At 42.5% G+C, this 24,651-nt stretch overlaps 1 protein-coding gene across 1 annotated transcript in view; it reads right to left on the reverse strand.

Annotated features, from left to right (window-relative positions):
• Positions 1-1,634: 1,634 nt before the first annotated feature.
• gfra4a (GDNF family receptor alpha 4a) overlaps positions 1,635-24,651 on the reverse strand; it is a gene marked incomplete at its 3' end in the record, with an annotated part of 116,836 nt that continues 93,819 nt past the window's right edge. The window contains exons 4-8 of the mRNA XM_079174061.1: positions 20,748-21,087; positions 18,216-18,325; positions 16,435-16,569; positions 4,952-5,121; positions 1,635-1,781 (exon numbers count right to left, since the gene is read on the reverse strand). Of these exons, the coding sequence (XP_079030187.1) occupies positions 1,635-1,781; positions 4,952-5,121; positions 16,435-16,569; positions 18,216-18,325; positions 20,748-21,087 (902 nt within the window). The remainder of the gene's footprint in view (positions 1,782-4,951; positions 5,122-16,434; positions 16,570-18,215; positions 18,326-20,747; positions 21,088-24,651) is intronic.

Here is a 24,651-nt window from a genome sequence, read left to right on the forward strand (position 1 = left end):
TGCTGTTATGACAATATTATGAGGTTTATTTTAGGTCCAACTTGAACTAGAATGTGTCATTTTCATCAGGTCTGCTTGTGGCTCGGGGCTACACGTTTTGTCTCCGTGTTAAAATCAGCATATGTTGTGTCGTTTATTAATGCGGTGGAACAAATAGGTGTTTCTTCAGATAACTGAATTCAACGGCAGTATTGAAGATGACACGTTTCCTTGTTTTGTGCCGAACCGACCTCGGTCTTCTCAACACTTTCTCATCGACACGTCTGCTTCTCCACAGTACATATTTTGTGAATCCGTCCCACGTTGAGGAAAGAGTCCCAGCAAGTAGCGGGCCAGCACGGGTCACCACTTTCATCGCACAAGTTTGTTTTTTCCAGAGCCCGATGCATTCGTTCATGCATCAAAACACACACGCCGTCTGTTCTGCCACCGGCCCAGCGTGATGTGGCACAAACCTGTCGATCGGTATGTTTTCTCTGCGGCAAAGTCCACATACAGTTAAAAAATATAAACTTGTTTCCATCTCTTGTCGCGTCAACAAAAAAAAAAAAAAACCCACATGATTTCATCTTTTTTTTTTTTTTACATTTCTGAAGAGGAACAAACTGAAATGTCTGTCGGGCCCTCACACGTATTAATGCATGAATACTTCAAATGATTTCTAGCTTTAAAATTAAGATGAGTTACAATTCTTGAAGGCTAATAAGTAATGTAGGTCCTTGTTAGACAAAATAAAACACTTTTACAGACTTTGGGAGATCTCCTTACTCTTATTTGAATGTCAATTAACAACTTAATTCTTTCTATATATATATATATATATATATATTCTTTATTCAGAAATGAACTTTTCATCCTGCCACTTAAAACACAACAACAGTCAAAAAACTTCATTGTGATTTGTGAGATATATATTATGTGCTTTTTCTGGGTAACAAAATCATCTGTAATAAAAATGTGACACTAACAGAAAGAGAGCAAAGCTGAATGAGCAGAGTGCTGCATGGAGACGAACACACACACATCCACCTTAAATCTCATGGAACACTTCATCACACTTCATCTGAGACAAAGGTCTTAACATTTAATAGTTTTCTTTTACACCAAGGAATGTTCAGGGACCAAAAAAAAAAATAAGTAGTGTATTTTTTTTACTTTATATATATCTTTTTTTTTTTTTTTTTTTGAGTTTTCTGGCACTGCATCACCAGTGTCTCGTCACTGTACACCTTCTGATCCCTCGGGCCCTCTCCACTGTAGCGTGGACGTTGTTTTCAGATGAGCAGAGTCTGCGTTTGTGTGTCGTACAACAGTTTGTATTCAGGGAGGCATGAAGCAAGAAATGAGGCGTGTACTTCCTGGGTAGCGGCCGCCTCTCTGTGGTCTCCTGAAGGGGCGTGGCCTAAACAACACATCTGCTCTGAGTCATGATTCACAAAAAGAGATTAAGTGTGATATTTTTTTGATTTTTTGATTTTTTTTGTGACAGATGACCCTTTTCCCCCACCGTCCTTTGACACTTTGGCTCTTTCTCTCTCTCTCTCTCACACCCTCCCCCCTCCATCCCCCCTCCCCCCACCTCCCCCCCACCAGGTTTGGAGTTTGGTCCATGGAGGCCCGTTGAGCGAGGCCTCTTATTGGTCGGAGAGCAGCACCAGGAGCAGCCAACCGAGGCCCAGCATCAGGGACAGGTGGACGGGCTCGGCTCCGCGGTCAGACAGGCCCGGAGAAGGAAGGGTGGAGTCTCCCTCGTCGCCCCACAATCTATCGTTCTCGTTTACCTTAAAAAAGAAAACGAGAACGTGATTAGTCATCCGTTCCTTTTGGTATAATAATAAAACAAAATGTTATCTGCTTCCAGGTTCCCCACCAGGAGACATTTTCTCTTCACAGCAGGAGGGAGAAAACTGATCAACTATGTGTGTGAGACATCCGCAGTTGAAAATAAGACCGTGAAGGCGATGACTTATTCACAGCGAGAGGTGCTTCTCTCTACGAACATATAAAGTCAGTCTAGCACCATCTTTAGATAAGCGCTTGGGTGAAGGTGTTCTCACAGCTCCCTCTAATATCTAACACGAGCTCTGAACAGCTCATATTACGTCATTTAAACCACTAATTCCAAGATCTTTTCTATCAATGAAAATGCAATCTTTTATTTCCAAATCATTTGAATTGTGTGTTATGCAAATAGATCTATGCAGATAGATGACTAAAACAAAGTATGACGCTTAGAATTTTTGATAGTTGACGCTGACGTTGATCTTTATGGAAGCCCATTTCCGCCAGTAAAATAAAATAAAAAAATCCACCCGAAAAAAATAAAATAAAATAAAATCCACCCAAAAAAAATTATATATATATCCACCCAGAAAAAAAAAAAAATGATTTTTTTTTTTTTTTGCATGTCGTATTTGTTCCGGAAAAAAAGTAGAAAAAATAAATAAAAAAGATTGTTGTTTTTTTTTGTCGGAAAAAATACGACATGCAATTCTACACAAGGTAACTATTACTGGTGACTTTTGTAAATGTTAGATGTTATATATCATTATAAGTATTAATATGTAGAATTGCATGTCGTTTTCATGGAAAGACTGGCGAGGGGATGAAGGGCCTGTGAGGAGATCGTTTTTTTTTACTTTATTCCGGCTACAAAATTTTTTTTTAAATATCTGGGTGGATATATATATTCTTTATTTTTTGGGTGGATATTTTATTTTATTTTATTTTTTGGGGTGGATTTGTTATTTTTTTTTTGCTGGCGGAAATGGGCTTCCACAGTTCTTTGTGTACCAGATCCTAGAACAAAACAACAAAACAGATCTGCAGCAGCCAAGAGGCTTCAGCAACCATCTGCAATTTATGTCCGTGGCTCAAAACCTTGAAATGATCCGAGCCGTGAGTTTTATGATCCATTGCACATTTTTCTTTTTACAATAATTTGACTTACAATAAGTGCATCTCCTTTTATAAACAAGCATCTAAGAGCATAAACCAGAGCCAATGTACAGTGTAGAAACAAACTAATACAATAAGTGCAACAAACTAATACAATAAGTGCAACAAACTAGTACGAATACAATAAGTGCTGAGTAAAAGGCTCAGGGTAGCACTTCTTGAAGTTCAACCTGAAAGTCTTTTGCTGACACTAAGCTCGCTTGTCTTTCCTTTTTCATTTACTTGCTACTGTGGACAGGCCAGATCTGATTAAAATGCATTGCAACATTTCCTGTTTTAATTCAGTTTTTGTTGATTTATCACAGTTATTTAAATGTGACGGGATGTTGGCTGAAGAGTTGTATGTTTGGTGATGTAACTCCAGGCAGCTGTCCAGAGCTAATTTACTAGTTTAATTAACTCTGCCTGGCGTCCACTCAGTGACACTTTATTTGATCCCGAGTTGACACTCGACTATCAGGTGAAAGAATACCATGTTTAAGGTGTCACTTCCCCGTTTATCTCTGCACCTTAATATAAAGTCCAAAGGAAGCAGAGGATGACACAGACTGCTGAAACAATCGTGTTTGGGACGAGGAGTTCAGAGCACCCGAGGCAAGAATATGTAATTAGGCTTTTGGCTGTTTGCTTCAGCTTTCCCTCTGGAAATAAGTAAGTGGCCTAGTTATACGTCTTATTTGTGAAGTTTATTTATATCTGTTGGCAGATTGTCAATTATGTTATCTACAGCATTTTGTAGGGAGGGTCCCCATTAGGAGCCAAATGCATGGAGTAAATGATATTATTTATATATTTCTCCTCATTATTAACATCTCAAACACTTTGTGTGTGCTTAATGCAAAACAGGCTGTCTACATTAAAATGTATGTTCAACAGAGTTTAATCGTCGTTTACTTATTGTGTGCACGACATTAATGATGTTTACAGAACCTCTTTGTGTTGTTGATGAAGCAGTTATGAATGTGAGACCATTTACGTGTTCATACTGTGTTTTGTCAATCCAGTAAATCCAATGCGTTGAAACTACCAACAGCATAAGCTTATAAAACACTCATCTGTTTACATTCAATTTCGCCGCTTTTTAAAAGTGTCTTAATTCTTTTATTTCAATAACGTTTGTTTGTTTTATGCTCCACTTTGTTTGCTGAGATTTAATGACTCCGCTGGGATCAATGCGATCTTAAAGCTTCCTTCTTTCAAAAATCCTCCACATGATGAACACACGACGGGTCAGTCTGTGGTGAGCAGTGGAGCCTTTCAAATCTATCGACTTTATAAGCCAATCCTAGCTTGTCACGACATGTACTGTAAGTCAGCACTTACAAAAATAGAAAGAGCATCGCAAACATGTTTTGACCTTATTTACCTTATCTGGACTCGACGAGGGAATTCTATCTCTGGAATCTTGTTATTATTATTGTGTTTCTGTACAAAAGGATAATCTTCTAATAAGGTGTTGTTGTTTGTTTCGTTCTTTAACTCCCTGATATCGACCTCAGAAATCGATGTAAGTCGAACTCTAATTAGGAGAAAATTGACATTTAGGAAAGCTGCGGATCATTATTGTTTTGTCCTCACTGACAAGTGTAGAGTAACATAATTGTAATATACACGCTTGTCATTTTAGCAAATTGTTCACTCTAAAAAAGTATTAATTTAAACTGAGCGTTGTGGCAAACACTAAATTGAAATGATAAAGCGCAAAAATCTTGGACACTCATGAGCTGGGCGACGTGTATTTTGTGCACACGGCAGCAAACAGACACGGCCTCAGCGCACTTTATTCCGGTTGTTGTGTGACCGACTTTGCCCCCGGACGCCGTCTGAATTACGCGGACGATGTAAATCCCACCCGTCTGCTGGTCCCTGCAGAACAAAACAAACGCCCCCCAGGCTACCTGAAGCAGTGCGACCCAAATTCTGAAGTGAGGCCGTCTCCGCTAGTGCCTCTCCGTTTGGCGTCACAGTTTCAGTCTTCCGTCTCTCGTCTCACCTGAGTAGGTATCTGTGCTCTCAGAATGTTCTGCTCTGTTTCCACGGAGACGCCCGGGGCGGTGGTTGCCGAGTGCGGGCTCTGGTTGTCGGTCGCCGGACTGGGCATCCCGGGCTTGCTGGCGCCCGTTTTGTCATCCGACCCGTTCCCGAAGGCCAGGATGGCGTTTTCTAGAACACAAGAACAGCAGAGACGCCGTGTTAAGAGGGACATTTACTGGAGGCCGTGATCAGCCGTTTAACCTCCAGTTTTGCTTTTTCCTCCTGCAAACTGTATTCGCCAAGCTTTTTAAACCAAAGTACCAGGAACACTACGTGGTACTAAAACAAGCAGGAGCTGACATATTATACCAAAAATGAAAATATGTAGCTACTCCTTTCTGCTCACAGGAAGCGATGCATCATAGTTAGAGAAACATACAAACTGTCCTGAAACACCAGTGAATGCTCCGTCCGACTCTGGATGATGGACGTTCACATTTATACGTCTTGTTGCCTTCCTGGGCCACTAGTGTAAGAAACTGCCAACAAATGCGTAACATATGTTATTCATATGGCCGAGGGGGAAGTTTAAATATGTTATTCATAAGGCGAGAACTACTGCAGTCTGCAGTCTTGAGTGCTGCAGTCAACTATACTGCCGCTACACAAGAGAGGAAGGAGTGTTGTGTGAGCAGGGGTTCACTTTCCTGTGTAGAAATGTAAATATAGAAGGAGAAAGCCTGTTAATAGAAGAGTGCGTCAGTCAGCGGCACATTTTGTTTTTTAATTACTCAAATATGAGAGGCAAGAGCTGCCCAGTACATTCAATTAATGGCAAAAGGAGGTTTCTGGTCATATTGTAAAAAATTAACAATAATGAACCGCAATAATGAACAGCATGGTTCTTTTTCTTCAGGCTATAAATCATGCACACACACACACACACACACACACACACACACACACACACACACACACACACACACACACACACACACACACACACACACACACACACTATTGCTTGTGTGCGACGAACAAGTGGTTTGACTGAGAAGTGAGTTTGACAGAATTTCTAAGGAACCAATGATACTCTGTACAGAATAATAGCACCAGTATGTAGGGCAAGTAATCGCCCTCTATCCGTTGCAGCAGTCTGTAAATCCTTGAACTGTCTGTTTTCCTGTCAATCAAGCGTTCTTTCATTTACATAACTCCATTGGAGGGCAAAATGTTGCCACACCGGTGACTTCAGGGACGCAAGAGGATAGTTTCTCCGTCGTCTCTGACTCCGACTGTGGCCTTGGTGTCTCGAAAAGTGAAGCAGCAGGCTACTCGTTTTTCGAGCGTCACGTGACTCACAGTTGGAGCACTTCGACAGCTTGGACTGAAAATAGCACTTAAATACGGTACTTGTGTAAATGTACTTCGTTACTTTCCAACACTATTGATGAGTATTCTTGAGGCTCTTTGTTTGCTCTCAGTGAATCCCTCATCCAACAACTCAGTCCGTGAACCAACAGAGTCTCAGCTAACGGTGAACCTCATGATGGATCTAGTTATGAAAGTTATACACACTATGATTGATTTTGGAGGTAAGGTCAACATTTTTTTAATTATGCTGTCAGATTTTCACATTTTCCGGTGCTTTCATCCATTCATTTAAGAACCGAGGACACACAACCTGACAGGATGATCTCTTCAGTAAAATATATGAGCAGCACACAGAGTCACGGGCATCACAGACCCGGCAGAACAAAACCCCACAAAACATGCCGAGAGTCCTCTACCGCAATAATACAGATCAAAAGCAGAAATGAATGATATCGCTATGAGATGCTAATAATTCATTGAAATATATGTTAGCAATGAGTGTGTGCAGTAGTCTATCCCAAACCTTCCCGCATCACCTTTTATTATCTTCAATAAGCAAACTGTGTTATTCAAAACATATACACACATTAAATACTTTATCAATGAGACCAAATAAATGCATTTAGGGCAGAGCTAACATTTCATTTCCTTTCAGAATGTACGCTTGCCTTTCATGTTAGATTTAATGTTACAATTGTCAGACTCTTGTCTTTGTGCGAGTACAGCTCTCACTTTGGATATACAAGGACCGGAGAGATTGTGGCAACGACCCCGGTACCCCATAGTCCAGCGGTAGCCCCCCACCATCTCCCCCGGGGACACGTTGGTGAGCCATCTCCAAGTCCAGGAAATGGTCTCCCATGACCATCCAAAAGCCCTGGTCCACGACCAGGATGGATGCTCCAGGATCGCAGGTTGCATCCTCCTTTCCAGCACCTTAGAATTAACTTTTCCGGGGAGGCAGAGCGATAATTGGAGCACATTCCATCAGATCGTGACCTTCAGCACGCACTGGGGCAGTTTGCAGCCGAGTATGAAGCGGTCAGGATGAGTCAGTACCTCCAATTCTGAGGCCATGGTTCTCTGACGGAAAACGGGTCGATTGCGCCCTCTGGGTTGGGAGTGAGTTACTGCCCCAAGAGAGGGAGTTTAATTACCTCGGAGTCTTTGTTCACAAGTGAAGGGTAAAATGAAGCGTGAGATTGACAGGTGGTGTGGATTCAGCAGTGATGTGGGCGTTGTACTCGACCGTTGTGGTGAAGAGGAGTTGAGCCGGAAGGCGAAGCTCTCGAATTTACCAGTCGTCCTACGTTCAGACCCTCACCTACGGCCACAAGCTTTGGGTGGTGACGGAAAGATTGAGATCTCGGATACAAAGAGCTTCCGCTGCTCCTTCACATCAAAGTAGTCCGGCTGCCGTGGTTCAGGCATCTTATCAGGATGCCTCCTGGACGCCTCGGGGGTTCCCCAGGAAGAGATGGACAACGTTGCTGGAATACCCCCGTTAAGCCTTCTGCCCCGGCCCCAGATAAGCGGAAAGAGAATGGATGGATACAACTATCCGAACCACACAAACATTTAGGCTCACTGATGCTGCTCACAGATGTACTGCAGATACAAAAGACAATGGAAGAAACTGAATGTTGGAAATTCAGCAAAAATATTTGGCCACCCTCATTAAATCTCCTGGATTATCTGTGGGTCGCGACCCAGCCACAAGTTGTGACATGTATAACAAAAGAGTATTAGTACGAGAGTATTATAAAAGACTGGGAGGATAGCGGATTGCATTTTAATTTCAACTGTTCCATCATGTTACGGTTTCAAACTTTTCCAGCGTCTTTGACAGATGGTGATGTGAAGTAGGAGGTAAGGCTCAAAGGCGACGCCGATGCTACAGTACAGCAGGTGGGATCTACCATCTATCTTTCATCACTTATGTTTGTACTGTATATGATAAGAAGTATGTGTCATCGATAAAAAGAAGTTTCCAAGCTGTTTCTTCAAGAGGCTGTCCTCGTCGCTCTTTGCTCATTTAACATTTAAAAAAGTACATTTGTTCAAGTTCTATACTTCTATACAATGTTATACTTTCTAATCGACTTTGTTACAGAGGAAAAACATTTTGTTCTTTTTACTCTATTTCACATCTATGACAGCAATAGTTACATTTCAGATTAAGATTTGACAAACTAAGTATTAAAAATGACACATTGTTATAGATTAAACTATCAAACTTATTCGTACTTAGTATTTAAACTGCAAACAGCTACAATGTCAAAATGCTTTAATGCATTAGTGATAATAATCCAAAAATGTAACATTTCATAATAATTCAACAATGAAAAGGGCCATTCTGCTGACTCATGACTTCTACCTAAAGCTGCAATATTCACTTTATATATAAACAGTTCATTAGATGTTTAATGCTTAAGGGTTGCTGATGCTGAATCATTCAGTATATCTACAGAGCCCTCTAACCTCTTTACACATGCAATAATAACCAAGCTGTGAGCAATGGCAAATTATCACCTTTTACGTTAATATGGCAAACTTGTTAGCATGCAGTCGCCTATTTACAGGCCCAGCAGATACAACATTAGCGTTCACATTAGCTCTGTTTAGCTGCTAAATGCTGCTAACTGTGTTCACCAGCTAATTGATAGCTGATAAAACACTGCACCAGGTGTTTACGTGTCTGTCTTTTCACAGATTTCATCATGTAATCGTGTCACAATTGTACAATGTCACGAAACTTTACTGTTGTGTAAAAAATGAAGTCAGAGTTCAAAGGTGGGTGTGGTTCAAGCGAGGACCAGAAGTAGGGAGGGTGTGCTCCCATCACAAGATGGTCTCGAGCCACTCATACATGCCAACATGACTAACGGAACAAAGGAAACAGGGACCAGTGTTTAAGCTCTTGTTGCCAAATCTTCACAATATTGTGCTACGATGTCAGCGTTCATATTTTCACAAATGACTAGCTGTTACCCGCTGCTGTTAAGTTGTTGCAACAGTAGCATATTTGCAATGATTACTGGAGGAATTTGAATCTTTGGGGATCGTGTTTCGTCTCCACAGTTGTAAACCGAACAGATGTTCAAGTTTGGATGTAATTCTATTAAATAAACAGATGCTTTCGATGTTTTCGGGTTTGAATCCTCACCTGACTGAAACAGATAATTACGCCTTTTGCTGTCAGCACTGAAAACAGCACAACAAACATGATTCAGAGACTGTGAAATACAAGCAAACAAGCCTGGATTCTCCTGCAAATGTTCTTTTTTTTTACATTTTATACAATCGAAACCCCCAAATTCCCCCAAAAGGAAAGTGACGTTGGACTTTGACTTAGTTTCCTAAAAGAATTGTCGGTCAGCCTTTCAGTTTGTCATCTCTCAGATGTCTGTGACGGTGTGATGTAATGATCATGGTGAATATTTAAATGGACCACTTACAGTAAGTAGGCTATGACTGGAAGGAATATTATAGTGTACATTTTGTGCTATGTATAATTTACACTCTGGTGGATTTATTTGGTCTTATACACCCATCACATCAGGTTCTTAGATTTAGCACAGCCAGAATGAATTATGATCATATGATGAATTAATATTCTATAGGCACTCATTTTCGTTCAGCTAATGGGTTACTCTGCAGCAATTACGTTTGCATGAAAGTCACTTCAATTAAAATGTGCTCAAATGAAGACATGAATGAGAGATTCATCAATTAATAGCCACAGCTTATACTGTAAGATGGATGTGGGTGCTTAGGAATGAAAACCACACCATTATTCCATCTGTTCCCAGCGAGAAAACCCTCCGATTTCAGGAGCGACTCACTGGTGATTAGTGACGGGATTTCAAAGCCTTCAGCGGAGTGTCGGGGTGTGACACACAAACATTGATTTCTCACAGGATCCTAACAAATTGATCCATCCATCCATCCATCGCCCTTGCAAACAAAATTCTGCAGCAATCAATGCAGAGCCTTGACTCCCTCCACTGGTGCAACGCTGAGCATCAACTGCTAGTCAGAGACGGAGGTGGCGGATGGGTGACCCGCGCACGCTTGTTGCCAGCTCTGCAGCTAATTAGGGAATCTGCAACTTACAACAGCAAAAGTCGATAGTGAGGGGAGCAGATTGAACCCGGCTGACGGTGTGTTTATACATCAGCACCTTGCAGGAAAGGCTGCCGACCGGCGTGCTAATGGTGCCGTGGGCCATTAGTGCTGGTAGGACAGGTGGGAAAGTGTGCTGCCGCGCTCTAGAGTGTGCGGTTCGGGCTGCAGCGCGCAGCGAACCCCCGGCAGGCTGACGGATGAGGGAAGCGAGGGGTGCAACTCCAGCTGCCCGCTACCGTGCATCGCCACCCGCCGTCACGCAGAGATGAAGTGCCAATAGATATCTTCAGTGGTAAACTGTTGTGACAGTTCCTTTGTAAATGTTTGGACGCGGCTGTTTAAGCACCACCATCTCGCATCTCTTTGACTTTTAAGTTTCTCCCCGAGGGCTTCTTTCTCTTACTGACTTCATAGGTTCCAAAGCCACACATCCTGTGCACGCCCCTTTCCTGTCCCCAACCTTCCTGACATATTGCTGGTTACCCTCACTGTTATAACACCAGAAAAAAATGGAATAATTGCAGAAATAAATGAGCTTCACCTCCATCTGTCCTCTCTTTTTTTTTTTTTTTTCTGACACACTCAGCTTTCAGAGAACGAAGAAGTCCAGAGCTGCAGTTTTGCATCGGGATGTGGTTATTATGGCTGCGATGAGGAGGTAAGGCAGGGTGACAGCTGTTTTTTAAAACCTGAGCGCGCTCGTTCCAGAGAGGGATTTCTTTTTTTTCAGCAGTTTTTCTCCTCCGCTGTCTGCAAACGACTGTATTCTTCCCTGCCACTATTCTCTCTGTCCACCTCATTAGTTCAGAGGCAGGAAACCAAATCACGTTCAATTACCAAGTCATGAAAGGCCATCTGAAGCCCCAGCACAGGGGGGGGGGGGGGGGGCAGCCGCACGCAGAGGTAAGCACCAAAAGAGACCAGGAGGATTTATTTAATTGAGGATCGTCTTAATTGTGAAACATAGCCATCAGCGGAGGAGCGGACGGTCTTTTGGCTCAAGTCAAAATGAACAACACTCCATTCTCTGTACGTTGTGGTTACACGAGGAACATGGGGGGAAAGAAACACATTGAGGGTCTCCCCTGGGGCGGATTCATTTCCCCAATTATTGGCTCGAATTAAAACTCTCTTTGCCAAAATCATTATACACACTTTCTCTCTGAAATAGAACTGTGGCTCGCCCCGCGCCTGGCAAACGACACTGAACTCCAATTGAGATGAGCGCGTGACGTGCGCTGCTGGTCCGTGAATCGCCTCTCCCGTTAGAAACTTGTTCATCCTCATTATCACGTCTACGCGCGCTTGTTTGGCTTCAGCCGTTTGCTCAGGCAGGAGGAGAGGAGCGACTTCTTTGCTCAGACGCAGGGAAACCAGGCCAGGCAGTCTGAGGTTTGTTTTTCTGGGTCTCTAAGGAGCTTACAGTAAACAGCACAGAGGAGCAGCCTTGGCAAGTGTGAGTCCCGGCTGCAGGATGCACATGAAGAGTTTCATTGAAAAACAAGACATCCATCAACCAGCCGAAAAAACGCTGGGATTCTTTACTCACTACGGGATAATGTAAGATGTAATCGTTATCTGCATTTGGTTATGCAAAAATGATGTAGAAGCATTTTAACAAATGTCATTATCTCATCGAGCGATGCACGTCAGATGACAACTGTTATTTCTGGGGGGGGGGGGGGGGGGGTATGTCTATATGTATGGCTTTAACTGTCAATATCATGAGAAATATTACTTTTCTATTTTGACTTTAATACAGTTCTGTGTTAACTTAACGAGAGAGTGATACATTAAATAAACTATACTGTAAATACTGGTTACTTACAGGTTACAGCAGGGCTGGGCGATACGGCCAAAATCTTTTATCTCGATACAGGAAGTTTCATATCTCGATGACAGTATATTTCTATCTGTATAGCATGTTTTCTGGTAATTCAATTAATAGCCTTTGTGAAATGGTAAAAGCCTATTTTTGTATACTTCAGAGTGAATTAAATCCTTGACTGAATGAAAAGTGCTGAATTCTTTATAATAAGTATAATATTAAGACTCATATTGCAGAAACACAACCTGCAAACCAAAGGAGAGCTGCTGTGGACTTGAAGGTAAATACCCGTCTCTGTTATGATGCAAACCAGGAATCTGCAGCTGCAAGTTTAAATCATTGACTAACTCATTAAAAGCCATTACAGCAAGTCAGGTGGTGATTCACTGCACACAGAGTTTTGTCAAATGAGAAGAAGACAATGCTTTTAATGAGATTACATTCAGGTCCGTTTGTTCTTCATCAATGTTTCTTCTCCTCCTCTATTGGTGGTTACTCCTCCAGACGGTTGCCTTCATGCTTTTGTTTCCATCTCTGATGCCGAGGACATGCCGCTTCTTACTGGATTAATACGCTTATTACTGGATTAACCAGCAAGATGGTGAATGTTATATCTGTATCGTATTCCACCGTCACACGCTTGGGTGTTTACAAGATGCACTGGGAACGCTGCTCTAAACCGGCTTTAGACCAGATATCCTTCATGTCCTCTGCTCTCCATCCCAGAATGTTCACCAGTTAAGCAGCCACGTAGTTTAAGAAATTAAGAAGTGTCTCATGTATGATCGAACTTGTTTCTCTCTATTTTGTGTCCATATTTCCTGAAGAGAGCATTTCCGTATAAGAAAACAGCATTCAGTCCACCGCTTCAAGGCTCCTGCTAATTATGAATCGCATGTCAACTGACAGATAGATATTAGCATTTATACAAAAACACAAGTGAATTTGGTTCTGCATTGGAATTATTTAGCAGTTTAACCCTGAACCTACCAACTGTCGTCCCTGCAGGTTTACTATTTATCAAATCTCACAGGTGCTTTATTCGTTCCAATGTTACACGACTTTGACGATCACTTTGTTCCTAATTACTTTTTATCATTGTTTTCCGTTCTAATTAGTGCTTTTTTAAATAAATAATATCTTTAAATGACCATGTATCGGGTTCCTTGGGGACCAGAGTCAAAAACAACTAATTGTGGCCGATGCTGTATTTATAGATACAATAGAATAAACAGATAAAATGTTTAATTTTGGTCCCAATTCAAAGTATCACTCACTGTCAGGGGGGTGTAGGGACACTCTGCCAGTCAGCATGAAGGAGACAGAAACAGATTTCCTAACGTGTTTTTGTCTATTTTTGTTTTTAAAATATGCACATTGACTTTCCTAGCACAATAATTACACAACTAATAATGTTTTGAGAAGAAATAAGTAAGCATTAAGCTCTGGTGGTTGTTTCTTAGAGAAGTTTACTCTTGAGGTACCAAGGGACCAATGTGGGATATCAATACAATACTTAATGAATACCTATACTGTGATAAACAAAGGACGAATAGAATAAGTTGTAATCATATTAACAATAATAACAGGGCTGAGTCACTGTGTAAACAAATGGACTAATGAAATAAGTTAAGGTATCAATTATTTTAAAATGATGCTTATAGAACATTTTAAGTGGGAAATGATTTGATAAAAGGTTTTTGTTATGGGGAACTCTTTGTTTAATATAGTGTGCATTATTATTTATAGCTATAGTTATGGCACTATAGGGTGGGCAATATACTTTTGGAGTCCAGTATAGAATCTATCTGACTGTGGAAACTGATGAACCGAGAGCAGATTGTGTGTCAAATTATAAATAATTCATCTTAAGAATATGTATACTTTAAATTGGACAACTCACTCTTAGATGACGTATTTGTTGACTGGTATGTCTGGTGTTAGCCTGGCAGACGTGTCCGGTGGATGCAGAGGTGCGATGCTCGTGTGATGCATGATGGGAAGTTGATTTTGTTTCTTTGTAATAGCTGAACCGAGACTTAACCTCGTATGAACTTAACGCCGACGTTCTGTTTTGTCGCCACGTGACGGCAGCTGCGGTTTGCTTTGTTCTGTGACTGGTGTCACCGGTCTGTCAGTGGTGTTGTTATTAATGCCGACAGCTTTGTAAGAATTTGTCTTCTTCTGTTGTTAGAAAATAATAATAACTCAGAATAAACTCCAGTGTCTGCTGTGACAACAGCAGCTACAGCTTGTATTACTTTGTCACTGGCGTCATTCTTCTGTCACTGGTGCCATCACTCATTCAGAGGGATGATCTCCTATCATCAGAGCTGTTGTTGTTGTTGTTGTTGTTGTTGTTGTTTGGTGAATAAAAGCTACAACAAAAGGTAACCGACTACAGCGGATTTGGTGGATAATCCTCATGTAACATCAGCAGCAGTTTATCAGTCACTGATGTCTTCATGTTAGCGTTTGTTCTGCCACTCTGGAAAAATTCAGTTTCTATAATCGTAAACAAAATAGTTCTGCAGTGATACATTTCCCATCGTAATCTAATCGAGCACATATTACATGTGGTAACCCGTCGCAGTGTTGCTCCAGCTATCAATAACACTGTTCTGCCACCGCTGCCATCACTCAGGGGGTTGTTTGTCTGCGAGTCGTATTTGTGCGAAGAAATGAATTAACACAGACTGAAGTAAACACACGGAGGGGGAGGCTTCACTGTGACACTGATGTGTCACTAGTGCCGTCACTCCCAAAGGAGTACACGAGTGTGGAACGGACTTCTTTTTGTCCGTTTCCCCGTCTCAATGAACAGATTGTAATACAATTAGTGTGCAATGACAACGCCATTCTTTCTTTTTTCCTCTCTTTCATTTTACGCCATGAAGTCTGTGCTGACTGCAATATAAACGCTACACATGAATGAGTTACACCCAGAGCGAGTGAGGTAGCACACAATATGAGAAAGGCTACTCACGGTAGGTGGGTCAAACAAACAGGACTTTAACCCAGGAGACCGGTGTCCGTGTCGCGTTGTGTTTGTGATGCGTTTTCCGTATTTACGTTCATAAATGCGTGAATGTCGTGCTATTCATACGTCTTCCCAGGTTGGACGAACAGGACAGTAGCTAGGATTTTATATTGAGGTTTTGAGTTTAAATCATAGAAATAGAATAGGAGTAGAATGGACATTGAACTGGTTGCAGTGATCGTCTGGTGACTTGTTTAGGTGAAAACACACAGTCAGTAAAATATAGTCACACTCACCAGTTTAAGATCTCCACATTAAGTCTGTGTTTTCTTTTTTTTTACTGTCTCTTGTTGATGCTCATCATGTAGCAATCCAAGGCAACGGAGATGCACAAAAGACCCTCTCCGTGCTTTGTGCCACTCCGCTGCCTGTTAGGTCGTTTTTGCAAAAGCTCACCACAGTGAGTCTGCAACTTACTGTAAGTCGGTTCATACGGACGTCGGCCTGCTACAACGGTTGCAATGGCGACTGTGCACGAGAGTGGCTGCTGCTCTGACCATCTATCTATTTGAATGGGAATGTCTGTTCTACTCCCATTCTATTTCTATCGTCCTAATATTGTTGATCGTTGAAATAAATAAACATATATATTGTATTAATTCAATTTGCTGTCAGAGTTAGATGAAAGTGTGGAATCGATCACTCTGCTGTTGAATACTTCTTTAACTCTTCTGCTTTATTTTCTGTACATTTCATCCACTTGCGTGAAGTCTAAACGCTGGTTCAAAGCTCTCTCTACACTACCAGCCCAAGAATGCACTTCTTGCATAGTTATGGTGTCATTTTAGTCAAATTTAATGAAATTAGGTCTAAACAAATAAAAAAAGAATCTAACTTTGAAAAGCATTTAAAATAAAATTCAGTTTAATCCTAGAAACTATGGATAAACTATCTTCTTCCGTTGATCTATGCACACGCTTAAACACAAAGCAGACCTGCAGACGCAGCTCTGAGAGCAGCAAATGTGAAACTTTAAAACTGCACAAAGTGTTTTTGTGCCGTGGTGTTATCGCACATCAAAGTTCTTTAAGGTGTCAAAACATCGATCATTTTGTTCACGACTGCAGACTTCATTCTCACACTTGTCTCTTTGTTGCTGTCACCGTGTTGCCAGAGGTCAGCTGTTACTCACTCAAGCAGACGTTGTCGTGGAAGGAAGTCAGGAAGTCGGTGCATTGCTCCCTGTGGTTGCCGCTCGCTGCGCAGGAACACCAGGGTCCCACGTTGAATGTGGAGTTGTCAAGGTAGTTGGGAGTTATTGTGCTTCCTGTGGAGAGGAGGAGGAGGGGAAACAATATTGTTCTGTATGTGTACACTACAGGCACAATGAAGGAATACAACTCCTCACATTACTAGGTTTACACAAACATAATGCTTAAACGTGACCATAAGATCACAGGAATAACAATATATTTAGGTAATCGAGCTTATTATCCAACTTGTTTTGCTGTCTTTTGTTATTTCAGCTTTTTTTTTCTTCAATTTAATAATTTTTTTATAAATACCTCAGAAAAAGACATTTTGACTGAGAGGTTTGATGTTGCAAGAAAATTGATCTTTTGAGAAGAAATGTGTCTGATTTAATCTCGTTCTGCTTTGCCTGATTATGACCTTATACCCTGATTACCATAATCAAATAAAGGCAATTTCTATCATCATAGTGTTGCTGTAATCAGGTTACGTTATTGGAGTGCATGTAAATGTATTCATTGTGAGAGGAAATTAAAAAGAGGAACAGATGAATGTGGAGAGAATAGAGACAGACGCAGGCAGGCGGGTTAGTTAAGCAGGCTGATCAAATGTTGACTGGTTCGCCTGTTTATTTCCCATTTCAAAGAAATGGGTATTGCAAACCAGTTTTTGTTACAATTTTCTCTGATCTTTCGTGACAGGCAATTATCTCAAAATGTGATTTCCTTGGACAATTACATAAAAAAAGAGCTTGTACAGCATCTTGCCATTGATCTCCCAGTGAATGTTATTTGATGCTACAACAGATCAAATCCCAAACTGCAAGAACAGTAGCAGTTGTTTAGCTTTGCTAGCGTTAGTTGGTGTTACTTTCCTTAGTGGACTTTGATGAGTGCAGTGACCTGCAGTACAAAGTCAAGCCACCATCACAGAGGCCTGTCAGATGTATTATTTTTAGTCTTTTTTGCCTTTGGAGCTTTTCAGCAGGAAGTGATTGGGAAATCATTCTCCAGAAAGGGTAATAAAGACTTTTTTTTTTTTTAAAGAGGTGGGAAATAGAATTGCCGCACTTTGTGGCACTGTGGCGAAAAAAGTTTTGATTTACCTCCATTGATTTTCTGGGTCCCAGACTTCCAAAACAACAACAACATCTCAGAGTCTCACTTCTACTTCAGTTGTCTGGAATGGCCAATCACTGGTGAACACCTTTCTGTCTCTGTCGCTCTTTATCTGTCTCACTCAGTCCCTCTAAGTTAACAAACTAAACAACAATTCTTGCCACCTCTTCTTGCAGGAGTTGAGTTGCGCTATTGTTGTCCCCATAATGACTTGTTTAGATTGAGTGGGTTTAAAAAAATAAAATAAACTTTAGAGCATTATGTGAACTTTTGTTACGTTTTTATCTAAAGTACAATAAGCTGTGTCCTCCGCCTATGCACCCACTCATTGTCTCGTCAGGGAGAATTCTCTCAAAACACCCGTCAATAGTTGTAATTGCACTTATAATGCCGACGACTCGGCCGGGCATGCTGCAGCCACATTAATCAGCGCCCCATCGATTGTTGCACCGCGCTTCTCATCACAATCGTCGATTCATTCTTTTGAGTCCTGTTCGGTGCACTTGTCTGCTCTCCGCCTTCCTCCTTCTAAAACCTTTTTGTTCCTGATCCATCACAGAAGGCGGGTGGAGCCGGAGTTGGCGCAGAAAGATTTAGTTCTTACCAATCAGGCCGGTGTACGCAAGCAGACATGCTCCGTAGTTCTCCTGCTTGCAGCCACTGGCGCTCTGCTCGGAAGGTTGGCAATCATACTGGAACTGTGCCCAGCGAGACCTGTGGGAGCAATAACATGCCATCCATCATTTACCCGTGCTTGGCTGCTGCACACATGGTGTCACTGAGAGCTGGCCGGCACCGGTGCTTTCTCTCGGCGACTAGATGCGGATCTGAAACCCGCAACGCTCCTCTGTCTACCTACGCTCCTACATCATCTCCCTCCACCCTTCAAAGATCTCCCCGCGCTGCAGCACTTCAACCACTCCACGCCAGTCACCCCTGGCGACAATCATCCCTCTTTTTCTTGCCTCCCCTCTTTTCTCAGCGGAGTTGTGTTCTGGAAGGCTGCCAGGCTGTAAAGAGTCAATGAGGGGCAAAGATAGGCCTTGGCTCTGCTCTCTAAATACCGCGGGCGCTGTCTGGCAGGCCTGGCCGCGAGGAGATTAGACAAATATGGATCTTCCGTATAAATATTTCCTCCCACAGCCGCGCTCTCGCCTTCCCTCCTTCACCTTTCCTGCCAGTCGCCGGAGACATCCAGCCTCATCATCATCATCGCACGAGGCCATCGCGGCCATCATATCGCATCAGCGGCCCCCGTCGACTGGCATTTGTAACAGGATCCCCCTCGGGGCACCGCGACTCGCCGCTCTCCCCTCGTTTGTCATGTCATTGTAATGATGTGCGTAAAAATCATAGGCTGTGCGCTAACTGAAGGCATCCTCTGCTGCCTGCCGGTTAATGCCAGCTGACTGGTGCGGGATTGGCGGGCCACGCAGGGGCCTTGAGATGCCCCCCATCCATCGGGGCGGCAGCAGAGGGTAATGCCTGATCGATAGCCGTGACAGATGAAGCCCTTTGTCTTTCTGACATTTGAAGAGGAACTAGATTAAATGCTGGCCACCATTTGCTGTCAGCGAGAGGAGGCTGACTGGACGGGTATGAGAACTCCATGTTTTCAGTCTCCAGTGATTGAGCGAAATACACCCTCTGAATTTTAATGACTTCATCAGACGTTGTTAGTTTTCTGATTGGACGTAGACAATTAATTAAAAGTCGAATGACATATTTGTTTCCATCAATGTCTCATACACACAAGGGTTTAACACAGAATAAATACGCTTATTCAGAAAACTTGTACAGACGGTCAGCCAATCTGCTGATCTCGATGATGTCTTGGCCGTACATTGATTTATATTTTCGGAACACTTTGGCAGGAAAGTCATGTGAGAATCCCAAGTGATAATGGGGCCACTCTAATAATCACCGCTTCTTGCCTGGCTAAAAATATATGCAGAGTTTAATTGAACTAATTAACAATTAATGAGTGGAACAATTGAAGGAATTAAACACAGCTGACTAATTCAATCTAAATGAACATATCACACCAGCCGGACCCTATCATCCAACACACACACAATGCCATTTATTGCCCTGAGGGGAAAATCATTGTGCAAGGCCACCACATCAACGAAGCATTTCAAATTGAACACAACAGCGGTGAAGATATCACCGCATTAGCCATTAAAATGAACTTGAAGCCACTTACAGCTGTGCTGTTTTTCAGTTTTTGGGTAGCACAGCAGAATCCATCTCTATGTCTTTGCGAAAGAAGAGCTGCTAAAGGTGTGGCGACATTGTGACCAAGGCTAGTAGGTGAATTGCCGTAGCTGGCGAGCTAACTGCTAACAAGCTAGCTAGCCGGGATGCTAAATTACAAACCTTACTAGGGCAAAGGATTGACCTATTTGTTAGGTTTTAGACATGAGGAGTGAGATTGGTTTGAGTTGGGGAACAAATATCAGGGAAAGCCAATCAAAGGCAGCCAAGTCCAGTAAACTAATGAGCGATAAAAAGACTCCAGAGTAGCTAGCTTGCAAACTGTCAAGTTAGTTAACTTCGTTGCTAACGGAATAATAAGCTCAAGAGTTGATTCTACAAACAATGCCTCTTTTGCGGAGCAGTTTATACTCTAACAAAGGAGGTTAGGATAAAAGTGGATTGCTATTGTAGCTTCCTCTGTTTCAGACTCTACAGCACTGTCAAGATGGATTGTTATTTGAGCAAATCCACTATTACAGTACTTATATGCAGGTGCGACTGAGCCTTAGGTTGCAGAGTAGACGTCTTTAAAAACCTTTTTTTTTGCATACCCCAAAAAAACTAAAAGTCTTGGACATCAGAGCTTCAGAGCAGCCCTTGAACACACCGTGTCTTTCCAAATCAATCTGTCATGGATTACTTATTCCCTCACCGTACCGACCTATTTAACTCTAAATCACTACGAATTCTACTTTATACCGTTCTAAGACAAAAGAAAGACACAAAAGAATGTCTGATAACTAGAGCGTGCTTTAGCGTTCATGTACAACTTTGTGATCCGTTAAAAGAAGCCACAGCATACAATCAGTTCAGTGAATCGAGTGATGCCAAGTTTTCATGGCTGCAGGTAGTACAACACAATATTTCAAATTTCTACCTGCACACATAGTCTGCTTTGCAGATCCGCAGCTGGGCCAAGCAGTTGGGCTTTTCCTTGTCTTCGTAGGAGCAGGACGGCACGATGGTTTGGCGCCGGCGCTCTGAGCAGGCCGTGTCGGTGCAGGGACAGAACAGCAGCTCGTTGGTGTAGTCGGGGGGGACGCGGTCAAAGAACTTCCTCAGCGCCTTGTTGCACTTCGGGCGGTTACATGGCCCCGAGCGGGCCGACGGCTGGATGCAAGACGAGACGTATTCCGTACGAAGCTTCTGACACGTCTCATCTATGTTACACGCCTTGGCGGCATCCAGGCAGCGGTTCACCGTTGTTACTTCAGACTCTAGATGGAAGAAGAAGAAGAAGAAGACACAAATGGGAAGCAGAAAGCATTTCATCCTTCTGTGTGGTTTGAGAAAATCAAATCCCAGGTAATGTTTACCAATGATTTCAAGGTCTAATTGGAGTCGGTATTGACTTTCCACTCTCACCTCACATGTAGTGTTGCATGTACAGATGAAGAACAGAAATGTGTGTCTTGAAGCGCAAACTAAACCAAAATGATGATTAGATGTAATAGCCCCTCTTGCAATGAATAGAACATGAATGGTGTTTAAATGTTGCATGAGCTCGGGCACTGGATGTGTTTCAGCTGAGACCTAATGGCTGAATATTTCATTCTGCTGGGTTAATGCAGAGTGGCAGCGCTGAAAAAGCGGCTGCTCCATCTCTCCAACCGCACAACAAGGCCTGTAATTACTGCTCCTTCCCTTCATCTATCTACCCATCTTCCCAACAATCCCTCTCCATACAGCTGGGGCCCACCCCACACTCACCTGACTCCCTCCGTCCCTCGCCATCTTCCCTTCGCTGTGTGCCCGACACTCTCAGCGCACCCATTACCCACTACTCCATCTGTCTCTTCCCTTCTCCTCCATTCCCCTCTTCCTCAACTTTGTCCATCTCTGCTTCCCTCAGTGCCCATGCTCCCTCTGACTTCCACGGTAATGAGCCACCTCATGTGGAGGCGGCGGAAAGCCCCTTTCATAACCGTCTTTTTTTTGGCTGCATTATTTCCCAATGCATCATCATGTGTGTGTGTTTTTTTTCTCCCAAGTGACCTCCCAGTCAATACAGCCATGATGACGTTCAGCTTCTCTGGCAGATAGCACCGCTCATTAGTTTGTAAACTGCCTGTAGTTGTGTCTCTCGGTGAGTTCGGCTCTCACCCAGCTGTCATATGAAATATGAATGGCCTCAGAGAGCAAGCCAACACTCCCTCACAAAACATAGGTTATCCCCAGCTTACCTGCTAAGCAGGCGGGGGGAGAGGACCTGATGGAACTCCAGGTCGGGATGTCAAATTGCTTCCAGTGGCCTCGTGCGTAGGAATTTGCACACAAGCTTTCGTGTGAAATCATTGTTATCATGTTATACCTTTTATTTTGTATTGCTCTTATCCAGGAACAAGCCTCACACACGTTTCACAGAGCAGTTCCTTATTAACCACCTTGTACTTTAACATGACCACTAAACTATCCACACAAACACTAAATATAAATGTCTATAATAAACTTAAAATGAGAAGCTTTGTCTTTCTACATACGGAGCGAGTCCTATTATTGGAGCCGGCCGCCATGTTTCTACAGTAGCCCAGAATGGACAAAGCAAACACTGGCTCTAGACAAAGGGTCATTCATGTTTTCACGTCGGCCACCGTAGTCCTGCACGCTTGACACGCGGGAGAAGTTTCAGTTGGTTGCAATCTGCAACAGAGAGCAAAATACAAACTCTCCTTTTCAATCCTACAAGGGGAGAGTATTTATCTTTGTTCCCTTAATCTGGATGTAAAAACCCTCAAATTAAAAGCTCCACACTTCACCCTCATTGTAGCATTTTGGATCCTGGTTTCCTTTTTTCTTTACCGAGCTTGTGACCAACCTGCGTTCGATAAAGAAAACAAAACTGTTTTGTGTTTGTCTTGGTGCCAAGGTGCATGAAGTAGGAAATCCTAGTGAGGAAAAACAATTTACACCCCTCTTAAGAGGCCAATGATGCATTAAAACGCCTCTTTGTTGGTGCAGAACACCTAATGTTAAACATAGACACTTTCTCAAAACCACTGACTTCACGTTAACTGATGAATTGGTAAAGGGTGAAGTACTCTGTAGTTTGAATACTCCTCAAAACATGATGAGCTGTAACTCCGGCTTGCATCTTTGAAAAGGGTCATTAGGGAGAGACGCTATAAGGGCGGAAAAACAGCCATTAATCACGTCTTTGTTGTTTCGGCAGTCGACCTGTCGCGATGCGTGGCATGGATGTCAACTTTGACCTCACATGGAGTCGCTGGAGTGAAATTTATGAGGCGGCTGAGCACAGTGCAGGTCTCATGCTGCTGTAATTCAAAGCAGCGTAAAACACGCGCTGTCATTTAAACAAGCAGCTTATGTACGAGGTCACAAAAATGCATTATGAAGCATGTGAACGGGGACGACCACTGAATCTGAATTGTTTCGGTATTTTGGCTTACATTAATCCAGACCGTCTCACACGTACAGGTGAGCACAGTTCATCTTTAATCTCACTCTACGCACAACAAGCCCGAAAAATAATATGAGTGATTGCAGCAAGCTTCTGCTGCTAGTGTATATAATTAACTGGAACAGAAAAAGCTAAATTAAGCATCAATCTGCCAAAAATACTGCATGTTTTTAGTTGTGAATATGTATGGCAGTAGATGCCTGCCATGGAATAAAAACAACAAGGGCTGACGGACATATGAAAATATGAAATATGAAAGCAGAATGGTTTAATAGTTCACAGTCTTGTGAGCGGTTAAAGGATCGGTGTGCAGGATTAAGTGGGAACCTGAGGTTCATGGTGGGTTTGAGAAAAAGCTGGCTGTGAAAAACGAAAAATGAAGGAAGCCGGTGCAGAGCTGCAGTGTACAGTACTTCTGCTGTGGGCGGGTATATGTACACAATTATCCGACCACAGGAAGTCAAATCGACATTTGAAGCAAAATTCTGTTTTTTTAGGAACATTTTTTGAATCCAGCCAATTAGGGCCAGCAGGCAGGTTTTACTTCCCAGACAGTCCATCGGAAACATCCGTGAGATTTTGCAGAGCTGTGTGTCCTGGTTTTACTTTGACCTCTTGCACCTGCAGGCTAATTCAGTTTTTTTTACATCTTGGGCCTAATTTACATTGCTTTTAACTTTGTTATTGTGCGTTAAGATGTCACCGTACTCACTGCGTTGCGTCTGAAGGGACGAGAAACCTGAGGTTCTAAATAAAGCAACAGTTTAGCAATATTATCGAAACATCTTCCCCAATCAGTCAATCAATGAATCTATGACATTATACTGAAATGTTCCATCATTGCACAACAAACCTGCAAAACGACTAAAAGTACAGCGAGTCAAAGTTGAACGTGAGGTGAGCTTGTTAACTGGGATTTGGATATATTTATGACACATAAGTCTAAATCAACCTCGGACTTAAAGCCACAGTTGGTAACTTTTATTGAAATAACTTTTTGTCATATTTGCTCTAACTGTCACCATATCCTGACAGTAGTTTATGAGACAGATAATCTGTGAAAGAAATCAGGTTCCTCTGCCTCCTTTAAACATTACCAATGGCATTTGCACGAATCCACCTTGCCTGGAAAAAAAACAACCAATCACAGCCGAGGAGCCTCTGACGCAGCTGTCAATCTCTGAACTCCGACCAAACTGTCAAACTCGGGCAGCGCTGATCAGATATGAATCAGGATTCTGTAACTGCGTTGCCTTTTTCTCCCCTCAAATATTTATGGAAACATATTTTAGTGCGCTGTGGAACGAGCTCGTGGTTGCTCGGGCCGGTGGGAGGTCGGCCGTGCTTGGTTTTGGCTCGACTG

Source organism: Pholis gunnellus (genome assembly GCF_910591455.1).
Source record: "Pholis gunnellus genome assembly, chromosome: 15".
Taxonomy (NCBI): domain Eukaryota; kingdom Metazoa; phylum Chordata; class Actinopteri; order Perciformes; family Pholidae; genus Pholis; species Pholis gunnellus.